General features: G+C 41.9%; 1 protein-coding gene across 1 annotated transcript in view; it reads left to right on the forward strand.

The window, feature by feature from the left end:
• Positions 1-12150, forward strand: part of LOC149467975 (coiled-coil domain-containing protein 17-like) — a 97045-nt gene that overhangs the window by 20293 nt on the left and 64602 nt on the right. The window contains exons 2-3 of the mRNA XM_089670872.1: positions 4950-5072; positions 5195-5324. Of these exons, the coding sequence (XP_089526998.1) occupies positions 4950-5072; positions 5195-5324 (253 nt within the window). The remainder of the gene's footprint in view (positions 1-4949; positions 5073-5194; positions 5325-12150) is intronic.

The raw sequence follows: 12150 nt of genomic DNA on the forward strand, positions 1-12150 counted from the left end.
TCTGTGCGAGTAACAATTCTGTGTCTGTGCAAGTAACAATTTTGTGTCTGTGCGAGTAACAATTCTCTGGCACTCAGTAACAATTCTGTCTGTCCCTGAGTAACAATTCTCTGGCACTCAGTAACAATTCTGTCTGTCCCTGAGTAACAATTCTCTGGCACTCAGTAACAATTCTGTCTGTCCCTGAGTAACAATTCTCTGGCACTCAGTAACAATTCTGTCTGTCCCTGAGTAACAATTCTCTGGCACTCAGTAACAATTCTGTGTCTGTGCGAGTAACAATTCTGTGTCTGTGCAAGTAACAATTTTGTGTCTGTGCGAGTAACAATTCTCTGGCACTCAGTAACAATTCTGTCTGTCCCTGAGTATGAATTCTGTGGCCCTGAGTAACAATTCTGTGTCTGTGCGAGTAACAATTCTGTGTCTGTGCAAGTAACAATTTTGTGTCTGTGCGAGTAACAATTCTCTGGCACTCAGTAACAATTCTGTCTGTCCCTGAGTAACAATTCTCTGGCACTCAGTAACAATTCTGTCTGTCCCTGAGTAACAATTCTCTGGCACTCAGTAACAATTCTGTCTGTCCCTGAGTATGAATTCTGTGGCCCTGAGTAACAATTCTGTGTCTGTGCGAGTAACAATTCTGTGTCTGTGCAAGTAACAATTTTGTGTCTGTGCGAGTAACAATTCTCTGGCACTCAGTAACAATTCTGTCTGTCCCTGAGTAACAATTCTCTGGCACTCAGTAACAATTCTGTCTGTCCCTGAGTAACAATTCTCTGGCACTCAGTAACAATTCTGTCTGTCCCTGAGTATGAATTCTGTGGCCCTGAGTAACAATTCTGTGTCTGTGCGAGTAACAATTCTGTGTCTGTGCAAGTAACAATTTTGTGTCTGTGCGAGTAACAATTCTCTGGCACTCAGTAACAATTCTGTCTGTCCCTGAGTAACAATTCTCTGGCACTCAGTAACAATTCTGTCTGTCCCTGAGTAACAATTCTCTGGCACTCAGTAACAATTCTGTCTGTCCCTGAGTAACAATTCTCTGGCACTCAGTAACAATTCTGTCTGTCCCTGAGTAACAATTCTCTGGCACTCAGTAACAATTCTGTGTCTGTGCGAGTAACAATTCTGTGTCTGTGCAAGTAACAATTTTGTGTCTGTGCGAGTAACAATTCTCTGGCACTCAGTAACAATTCTGTCTGTCCCTGAGTAACAATTCTCTGGCACTCAGTAACAATTCTGTCTGTCCCTGAGTAACAATTCTCTGGCACTCAGTAACAATTCTGTCTGTCCCTGAGTAACAATTCTGTCTGTCCCTGAGAATGAATTCTGTGGCCCTGAGTAAGAATTCTCTGGCACTCAGTAACAATTCTGTCTGTCCCTGAGTAACAATTCTCTGGCACTCAGTAACAATTCTGTCTGTCCCTGAGTAAAAATTCTGTGGCCCTAATAACGTTTCTGTGGCCCTAAGTAACAATTCTCTGGCACTGAGTGAAAATTCTGTCTGTCCCTGAGTATGAATTCTGTGGCCCTAACTAGCGTTTCTTTGTCCCTAAATAACGATTCTGTGGCCCTCATTAACAAGTCTGTGTCCCTGAGTAATGGTTCTCTGTCCCTAAGTAACTTCTCTCTGTCCCCAATTCTCGTTTCTGTGGCCCTAACTCTGTCCCTGTCCCTAGTACAGAGCGGTCTGCCTCTGTTCAATGACTGCAGGCAAATGAAGATTTCCAAAATGGCCGCTATATATACCTCGACCATTACACAGTGCTGGCTGGCTGGCTGCTGATTGGCTGATGCGATCACATGTCGTTGAGGAATGCATTATGGGGCAGCGCGCCTTGTCTGCGCGCCTTCCCCGACATCCCCGCTCCGTCGCCGCACATGTCAGCCGCCATTTTCGGAAAAATTTCGATTCGCGCGTCCGAATTAGGCTGTTTTTCGGATTCGGCACGAATCGAAATTTTTCCGATATTCGACTCGAATTCCACTTCGGATACTTCGATTCGCTCATCTCTAAAGATAATCATAAAGATATCATGTAGACCTTCAATCCAGTTAGCAGGTGGAGCTTAAGGCTCTTTTTAACATGCTTTCCTTTGGATTCTGTGCTTCTTTTTTGTAAAATAAAGTCCTTTGTTTAGAGAGCTCAATAGCTCAAGTTGAAGTTTACATGCATGAATGCGTACAGTCTAATATGTACCATCAGGAAGAAAGAAAGGAAAGGGGAGACATGACTGAAACCTTTATATACATCAAAGGGGGCAAAGAGGGTAGTATTTTCAATATGAAACCAAGAACCAGAACATGGGGACATGTCCTCAAACTAACTGGAGGAAAGTTCAAAACTAAACTTAAAAAGTATTATTTTGCTGAAAGGGTAGTTGAAGCTTGTAATAGACCCCCAGCAGAGGTAGTGAATCTGTCAACAGTAAGTGGTTTCAAACATGCTTGGGACAACCATAGATCTATACACAGACAAAAAAGTTAACCAAAACAAGCAAAAAACATGAAAAAGGCCAGACTAGATGGACCATTTGGTCTTTTTCTGCTGTCACTTTTCTACGTTTCTAAGTGAATGAGTCAGTGGACTCATACCTTACTGGACTCAAGTCAATCGATCCCCAAAGCAGACATCTCCCAATGTTCTCTCTACTTAGCTATAGTGCTCTGTGAATCTTTTGTTATGCATTAAATATTTACTTGCTGGTTGATTCTGAATCAGAGCTGGGAACTTGTCTACGACTACGGCTCGGACATCAGTCCCTAACTGCAGGTAACCATGTTGTGTGCGGTTACATGAGAACAGCGATGGCTGCTGTCAGTCTGCCGTTACTTTGTATGGGCTGAATGGCTGCCACTATTCTCATACATCTGTCATTACAGTTGGTTTTTGCTGCTGGATCTCAGTGTCTGCAGGCAATCACCCTTGTGAAAGAAGCCTTATTCTTGCAGCAAGAATTCATTGCTAACTAGGAATCTGAAAATCTATTAGCATTTACATATACAGTAGGTGTTTGGAAAACTTAAAGATGGGAAATGAAAACTAAGATTTTTCTTTAATTGTCAAAGAGACAGATATGCTGGTTGGTTACCATGGTTTTGTATGATTTAACATAAAGCTCAAAAAATTTCTACATGTGACTATTAAGCACAGTACACTCAAGAGTTAGTCATAATGAGGGGAATTTATTAAGACCGGAGAAGTCTGAATCAGGAGCTGTAATTTCTAGCTTTCGAGGAGCTAAAGTCTCAATTTTAAAGACTACAAACAAGCAGGCCCTTTTTTGCAGAAGAGACATGCAATAACGAACACATGCGCAGGAGTGACATCAACCTGCACCAATTATAAATATATAGTGAAGCGCTATAAATCAAATCTAACACATGTGCAATATTCTCATGCTATATGATGCTAGCCGTGCCAACACAATAGTGCTCAGTGGAAAAAATTGCAAAAAATACAATTAAATATTCAGCAATATAAAGTAAAAAACATTAAAAAATGTGTATAATCCTAAAAATTGTGTTAGTGGTTCTTAAGAGAAAGGGAATCACATCCCGTGCAGGTTTATCAATATCTAGTATAAACACACTGTATATAAATAAACATTAAATAATCAAAAAAAGGAAAACATCTGTGTAATTTTGAAACATAAAGTCCATGCAAGTGAAACTGTGCCAATGTGATCTTCACTCCAGTGAAAAAGAAAAGAGATCCTCAAATGGCAGCAATGCCTGCTCACCTCCACACACTGACCCGCACAGGGCCAAAGGCTACTGGAAATGGCGTACCAACCATATGGGTACGCCATTTCCGGTACAAGGTGACGCACTTCCGGACGCAGTGGCCATATTGCTACACCCAGTAACCATGCAGTACACCCATAGGATGTGGTGACAGGCATTTCTTACTGGGAATACATGTGAGTGCAATATCAAGTTTATCAACTTTCAAATAAAAAGATTACTGTACTATGGAAGGATCTTTGTTTTGTATCTCATGTATGTGGCCTTAAGTGGAGGTGGAGTGGATAAGGTGCGCTGGGGAGAAGTCTATATTCAATCCCATGGTCCCTGTGATGAGGAGTGGAATTGAGAGGATCTGGTATTGATAATCATAGCCTTTTGGCCCTGTGCGGGTCAATGTGTGGAGGTGAGCAGGCATTGCTGCCATTTGAGGATCTCTTTTCTTTTTCATTGGAATGAAGATCACGTTGGCACAGTTTCACTTGCATGGACTTAATGTTTCAAAATTACACAGATGTTTTCCTTTTTTTGATTATTTAATGTTTATTAATATACAGTGTGTTTATACTAGATATTGATAAACCAGCACGGGATGTGATTCCCTTTCTCTTAAGAACCACTAACACAATTTTTAGGATTATACACATTTTTTAATGTTTTTTTCACTTTATATTGTTGAATATTTAATTGTATTTTTTGCAATGTTTTCCACTGAGCACTATTGTGTTGGCACGGCTAGCATTATATAGCACGAGAATATTGCGCATGTTAGATTTGATTTATAGCGCCTTACTAGATATTTATAATTTGTGTTCACACTTATTGGTTTAAGTTGAGTGGCAGCAGCTACAATTAGGTTTGCGTCATCCATAATAAGCGCAGGAGGATATCCACATTTATCATCCTGCACCAGCTAATGAAGATGGCTGCAGCTCGCAATCCAGAAGATGTCAAGTAGGAGATGTCGGTAAGGAACATTGGACTGTTGAAGGAAAGGTAAGTATCACAGCCTTTAATTTCACTTTAACTGAACAAGCTGAATATAGAAGCTGATTTGCTGCCATTCACAGCTACTTAAGATTCTATCTGGTCCAGTTTTAGTAATTTCCCCTCATTGTATCTACAAAAGTATAAATAAACAGTGTTAAAAATTACCATTTTTCAAATACAAATCAATCATAATGTATATATCTCTATCTCAGCTTAACAGACTGAAAAAGTCAAGACGAAGCAAGGATGAACATACTAAGGAGACAAATAATTTTAAAAGGCCTCTCATAGATTACAGATTTTTGGATTCCAGTGAGAAAACAGATTTTGAAAATGTGAGTTCAGTGGTTGTAATATTTATGAATACAAAATGGAGTTTTATCAAGCAACATAGGCTTGTGCTGTATTTTTGCTTTACAACCTGTAATGTGTTTTCTGTTAAAAACACTTTCTACAGATAAATGGAAATGCCAGATTAGAACCTGCACCTGATAATGAAACCCATCTACGCTATCTTGCCGATGCTCACAGCAAGCAAATCAATGATATTTTATTACAAAATAAACTTTTGGAGAAACAAAGAGATGGTATGTTTTGATATTTTTTACTCTTTTTTGGTGTTTTTTGTACCTCGTTGTTATTTTTTATATATAAAGAGACTTTTTGTACAAAATGAAATACAACATAGACATCATCCAGACAAAAGAATGAAATACGGCCCTGGGGGCATCGTCGCCCCTCCAGTACACATGCAACATTAAAAATAATCTCCCAAGTTTAGGATATCGACAAAGGATATAAATAACATTATTCAATAAGTATAGCATAACACAGGGCTTAAAATTTCAAGTCCTGAGCTACTAGCCAGCCCTTAAGAGTTGCTCGCCACCAGTTGCCCCACCCATTCCCTACCCTGCCCCGCCCCTAATTCTGCCCTTAAACATGCCCTCATAAATTATCTCATGAAATTACACTGTTAAATGTTACCCACATTACATTAGGGTCCCCAGAGTCCCCCCACATTACATCAGGGTCCCCAGAATCCCCCCACATTATATCAGGGTCCCCAGAGTCCCCCCACATTATATCAGGGTCCCAAAAGTCCCCCCATATTACATCAGGGACTCCAATGTTGTCCTAAGCACTACATCATACTTAGACCATGCACCGCATACAACCATAATCTCTCACTCACCAATCCATAACTCTACCAAGCATATCCTACCTTCTATCCAACCCAACAGTACCTTAAATGCCCCATACTCTACCACCCATAATAACCACATAATCCTGAACCTGACCAAACCAGCCATATATGTATGCTTAAACACACACATACAGACACATGCACACACACACACAGAAACATATACACACATGTACATACACACAAACGTATACACACACAGACACATGTACATACACACAGACAGACACATGTACATACACACACACACACACACATGTACACACACACACAATGTACGTACATACACACACACACATGTACATACACACACATGTATATAAACACACACATGTACACACACATGTACACACGCACATGTACATACACACACATCTACATACACACACACACGTACATACACAGCCCTATAAAGAGTTGCAGTTCAGTACCTCGTTTCCTTCACTCACAGAGCCAGGTACTGCACTCTACGGGGAGGCAGATAGCACAGCACACACTTCTTCCTTTGCTTTCACTTTGCTCAACTATTAAGCAGTCTGACGGCTCCCAGTGCGAGTGACAGAGCCAGCCCTGAGTTCCCAGCCTGCTCAGCAAGACGGCCCTGGGGGACACACTCGCCCCCACCATAATTTCCGCTCGCCAATGCGAGGAGGGGAGTGAAAATTTCAAGGCCTGGCATAGCGGATACCATACGTAAGGCTTTAAGCCCTCAGGTGAGAGTCTTCAGAATACTGACCATGACCCCAATATCCAGGATCAACAAGAAAATAAAAGGGAAAAAGAAAAGTAGACAAGAAGAGTAGAAAGTCAAGAAATATAGTAGAAGATACAGAATAAGTGTTGGAATGAGCAGACCTCTAAGGCTACATTAAGATTCAAATGGAATATTTTAATATTTTGCCCAAGGTTCCCAGGTATTTTTAAATTTCTTAACTCTGTCGTGTAGGATGCTTGCCAGATTTTCATGTAGTATGATCCAAGAAATCTTTTTCTTTGCTTGTGCCAGAGACACAGAGGCTCTTTCCAAGCTTTAGCGATTGTCATTTTGGCTTCCAAGAAGATGAAGAAAATCAAGCGCTTTACCTTTATTGGGCGCATGGTCGACTGGTACATTAAGAAAGGAGGTTTGGAGTGTTTGTGGAACCGACAAAAATTTAGGAGGGGTACCCAAAAGTAGACCATAATTAGAGATATGCCCCTTGCTGACCTGAGTCCTGTGTATGCCATTTCTCATATGGAGTGACTCTATAGGGAACCTGTTCTTCCAGCCGGATGGAACTTAGGAAGTAAGAGATAAATCGAAAACATTCCATAGGAGGCAAGTGAAAATGGTCCCCAATGAGTAAAAAAGATTCTGATTTTATAAAGCCCATTATCAAGCCACCACTGGGATCCCTTATTATCCCGTCCCCACGGGAAAAGTGGCTTATTAAAAAATTTGTGCTAGGGGACTGAAAGAGGAAACTAAAGTGGGATTATCCCGTAGCCTGTCCCGTAGTGCAAAGGAATGCAAAAGGGTAGGCACCAGTATGGAAGGTTGTCTCACAGGAAGGCATCATAACAAATAGTTCAGGGTATAACCTGGGACAGCCTGCCTCTCCATCTGGACCCAACCTGGCTTAGCAAGGTGGGAGTAAACTACAGAAATCTGTGTCAGCTGTGTGGCCTGGTAATATTGAGATTAGATTGGAATTTATCCAAAATTGAGCGTGGAATCGGGAGGGAGAGAAAAAAATAAAGGAGGTGGGGTAATAGGATAATTTTGACAGTATGGATCCTGCCTAGCCAGGAGAGATTATGTAAAGACCATTGTCTCAAATCAGCCTCCATTTTCTTAAATAGTGGTGGATAATTATAGGCGTATAGTGAGTTAATATTAGTGGTAAGTTGAATTCCCAAATATTGGATATTGGTTTCGCTCCAAGTGAAAGGGAAATGACCTCTAAGGCAATCAAGCAGTACAGAGGGGGCCATCACATCTAATGCCATAGATATGGATGCATTCATTTCTAGCCCAGAGACCACCCCGAACTCCTTAAGTAATCTTAGAATATAGGGCATGGAAATCAATGGGGATATCACAGAAAGGGATATCACAAAGAGGAGGAGATCATTTGCAAACAAGGCACACTTGTGCTCCTGTAGGCCACAGTGCACCCCATGAATGTCTGAGCCAGTCCGGATGGCCACGGCTAATGTCTTTATCGCAATTATGAAAAGCAGCAGGTAGAAAGGGCAGCCCTGTCTCGTACCCCGCCAAATTGATATTGGCCTAGAAAAGATAGCCGTTGAGTCACACTTGAATTTGGGGAGCAGAATAGAGTGTATGCAAGACTCCCATAAAATGAGGGCTGAAGCCCCACTGGGTTAATATTCTAAAGAGTTATGGCCAGGAGATCATATTAACTGCATTTTGCATTTAGGAGGAGTCCCGCTTGCCCATCCAGACCGAAACAGAGATACAATGTCCATTGCCTCCGAATTTGGTCAGGGCTTTGCCTGCCTGGGATGGACCCAACCTGGTCCTTATGAATATATAAACTAATGAAAGAGGACAGTCGATTCACTAAAATTTTGATCATAAATTTCAGATCATTGCTGATCAATAATTACCCATTTCCCCTGGGTCCTTTGAGGGTTTAGGTATCACTGTGATGAAAGCTGCGTTCAAAGGGTCAGCATCTCGCAATGAACTAAAAGATCTGCCAGTTATGGGGCTAGTTGTGCAGCAACCTTCTTATAATACAAAGTCAAGAAACCATCTGGGCCAGGTGTGGATCCCCTCTTTGCCTGCTTAATCACTCTCAGGACCTCCTTGATGAAGATTGGGCCTATAGCTGATTTCGATGTGCTGCCTTCAGTTTTGGGATAGGTAACCCTTCCAGAAAGGCATCCAGCATCTCTTCGTCTGCCATGGTGCCTGACTTGTAGAGCAGAGAATAGAAAGCATGGAATGCTTCCATAATCTTGCATAGATTTTGTCAGCCCAAAGTTTAGGTAATGTAAAGGATCAGACCTTTGGGGTCAGCTTGGAGGCTAACATCAGGCCAATTCTGTCTCGTTGATAATAAAAATGAGCATTACTCCACCACAAACTCTTCTTAGCTCTAGTGGTAAAAGCTAAATTGAGGGCCAGCCTAGTCAAGTCAATTTTGGCTAGTGTGTCTGGGTAAGGCTTACGTTTGTGTGCTTTACGTAAAGATTGTAATTCTACATCCAATCTCTCCAGGTCCACCCGATGCTCCCTCTTAATTTGGAAGGAAATCTGAATGAGCTTCCTCCATATGGTAGGTTTATGTTTTGCCCATATAGTAGATGGGGAAACCTCTTCTAAGTCATTTAATTGAAAATATTCTGAAATAGCTGCTGTAATTTCCGTGCGCCGTACCGGGTCACTAAGTAACGTTTTATTCATCTGCCAAAAAATCAGCCCTTGGGGTCCCCTGGATACAAGAGCACCAGGCAAGCCACCTCTCTTATGAAGGTTTTATTGACCAAAGGAACACTGGCACTAGAAATGAAAAGGTGATCAGTTCTAGCATAAGTCATATGTGAGGCTGAGTAATGGGTATAATACCTAGCAGGTGGGTACGTTTCCCTCTAGATATCCATTAGATCTAGGGTGTGTGGCAACTTGGCTATAGATAAACTCATGTTAGAAGGGCATTTGAGACTAAGCAATATTGGAGTCTCTTCCATATATAATGTCCCTTCTGAATGTGGGGCTAGCTCTCGAAAGAGGTTAGAAAAAAAAAAGCAAGTTGCCCCTGTTTGTGCCTCTGTTTGTGCGCATAGTACATGATAAAGGTGTATAACTGACCCCCTATTGTGCCCTTTAAAAGTAAATATTGACCGTCTGGGTCTTTAATTTCTTGCAGTAGAGAAAAAGCTACTTTTTTAGAGAAAAATATAGCTACACCCCTGGTCTAGTTAGGGGCATTAGGGGAAGTGTGTCTCCTGTAGTAGAAGAACATCTGCATGCTGAGAGTTGTAACTCTGAAAGGCTTTCCTACGCTTAATAAGTGAGTATAGCCGCTGAATATTATGAGACTAAATGACTACTAGGACTCAAAATGATAGGTCTGCGGGGAAACACGCTCTGGTGATGGCTTACCTTCAACCACTCCGCCGTCATAACAGACTCAACCACCCTCTGGACCTCCACAGCCAGTGCCTTCAATGACAACACCAGGAATGTGTGTCTCAGGTCCGAAGAGAAAAAGGGAGGAAAACAAGAAGAGAATGAGAAAAGAGAACAGTGCAAAGCAGAAAATCAAAAAAAGCATCCGGAGAATAAGAAGGGACCAGCCCATCTGACTGTCCACAAACCAAAATTTTGTGTCCACCTGAGTGGCGGACTGTATCTTGAGTCATGGTACCAAACCAAAGCACATTGGGTCAAGGGGGGAAGCAAACATCCCTGAACCGGCCTTTCAGCCACTATAACTGTTTTCAGTGATATAAACTATAACAATGAACTGTTCCTCCCAAGGTATGGAAGAAAGGCTCCCTGCCCCCTGTACCAACCACCAACAAAAAATAAAAGGGGGGAGAAGGCTTAGGGAAAAATTAACACCCCAAACCCCGACGAGCCCCCAGTTGAAAAAATGGGGGGGGGGGGGTACATGGGTACAAGTATTACCATGTATATATTTGCATATTAGGTTTCTTATCACATGAGTTATGTTTTTAATTAATCATAGAGTGTTATATGGGCATCCTCATGGAGGAGGGAGGTGCATTGTAGCACAATACTTTTGTTATTGATATTCACATTTAATTATTAGTGATGTGACCACGCTTTCACTCATTGTGGAGGGAGTTGTATTGTAGCACGTCACACAAACTCCATCACGTTTATTTTCAGAGTGGGGTTCACACATTCATTTCTAATTATATTTTTTTCACAGTTATAGGAGTGGCAGCGCAGTATCCTCATTGATTTATTATCACACCCACTTGTGTTAGTTGCTAGCAGCAGCCTAATCTTCTCTCTGTGCAGGGTTTCTCAATTTAACATCACAGGAGTAACCTCAGAAAAGTCCAACCATCTTCTTTGTTATCTCGCACTTTTAATTCAACCAAAGACCTCGTGGTGCCGAGCTGTCTGCCTCTATCCTGAAGCAGGATACAATTACTGGTGTCCTACCTCCCTTGAGGACACAGGGACTCACAAACTAAATTATGCAGTTAAGTTGACTTTGTTAAACACTGCATCTGGATTAGAGATAGTCACTTTCATAAAACAAAAGAAAAATCTAATATTTCTAACCTCCATCACAATGCAAGCTAATTTATATTCAGACGAAATTGGTAAAGCAGTGAGTTCAGATACCTCCCTCTACACTTTTCGTTACCTCTATTCACCTGCAGGATAAAAAAATTACAACTTTGAGCTTTCACAAGGGCAATGGCTTTCTCCTCATCCCCTTGTGATAGTGCGGGTGGATGCAGACTGGTCACTAAGACAGTTAGCATTGCAATGTGGGAGGAAGGGGAGTCAGTTACATGCTTCCCATACCCTGAAGTACTGGGTGTTTGTTTTACCTCCTAGTGGCTGAACCAAGCAAGTTTATTCAACTATGGGGGGAATGTTGGTTCAGCAGTTAAAGGAACCTGTTGCTTGCATGAAAAAGCACAGGTTCACTTTAATCTGGAACTATCATTGCCCAACTATCGTCCTCACTTTGTCCTAGTTTTACTAGGTTAATCGGTATATTTCGGTATATTTGAATATGCAGTTTTGATCTTACTATTGGTTTATTATTATTATTATACAGTATTTATATAGCGCCAAAAAGGTTTGCTCAGCGCTGTACATTATAGTGGGGGACAGAACATGAGACAATACAGCAACAAACAATACACGAGGGGTTCGAGGGCCCTGCTCTTTCGACCTTACAATCTAGGAGGGAGGGGATAGTGGCACAGGAGGAAGTGGCTGTGGGGGATGGAGTGGTAGGAGTGGAGGAGATCGGCAGTTAAATGAGGGTGGGGTAGGCTTCCCTGAAGAGATGGGTTTTCAGGGTGCGCCTAAAGGTGAGGAGGGAAGGTAACAGTCTGATGGATTGGGGTAGTGAGTTCCAGAGGTGGGGGAGGTCCTGGAGAAGTCCTGCAGTTGGGCGTGGGAGGTGGAGACCAGGGAGCTAGAAAGTAGGAGGTCTTGTGAGTAGCGAAGATTACGGGTTGGGTGGTATTTGGGTATC

The sequence above is a fragment of the Staurois parvus genome, unplaced genomic scaffold (genome assembly GCF_062004578.1).
Source record: "Staurois parvus isolate SC_StPar_1 unplaced genomic scaffold, SC_StPar_1.0 ptg000096l, whole genome shotgun sequence".
NCBI lineage: Eukaryota > Metazoa > Chordata > Amphibia > Anura > Ranidae > Staurois > Staurois parvus.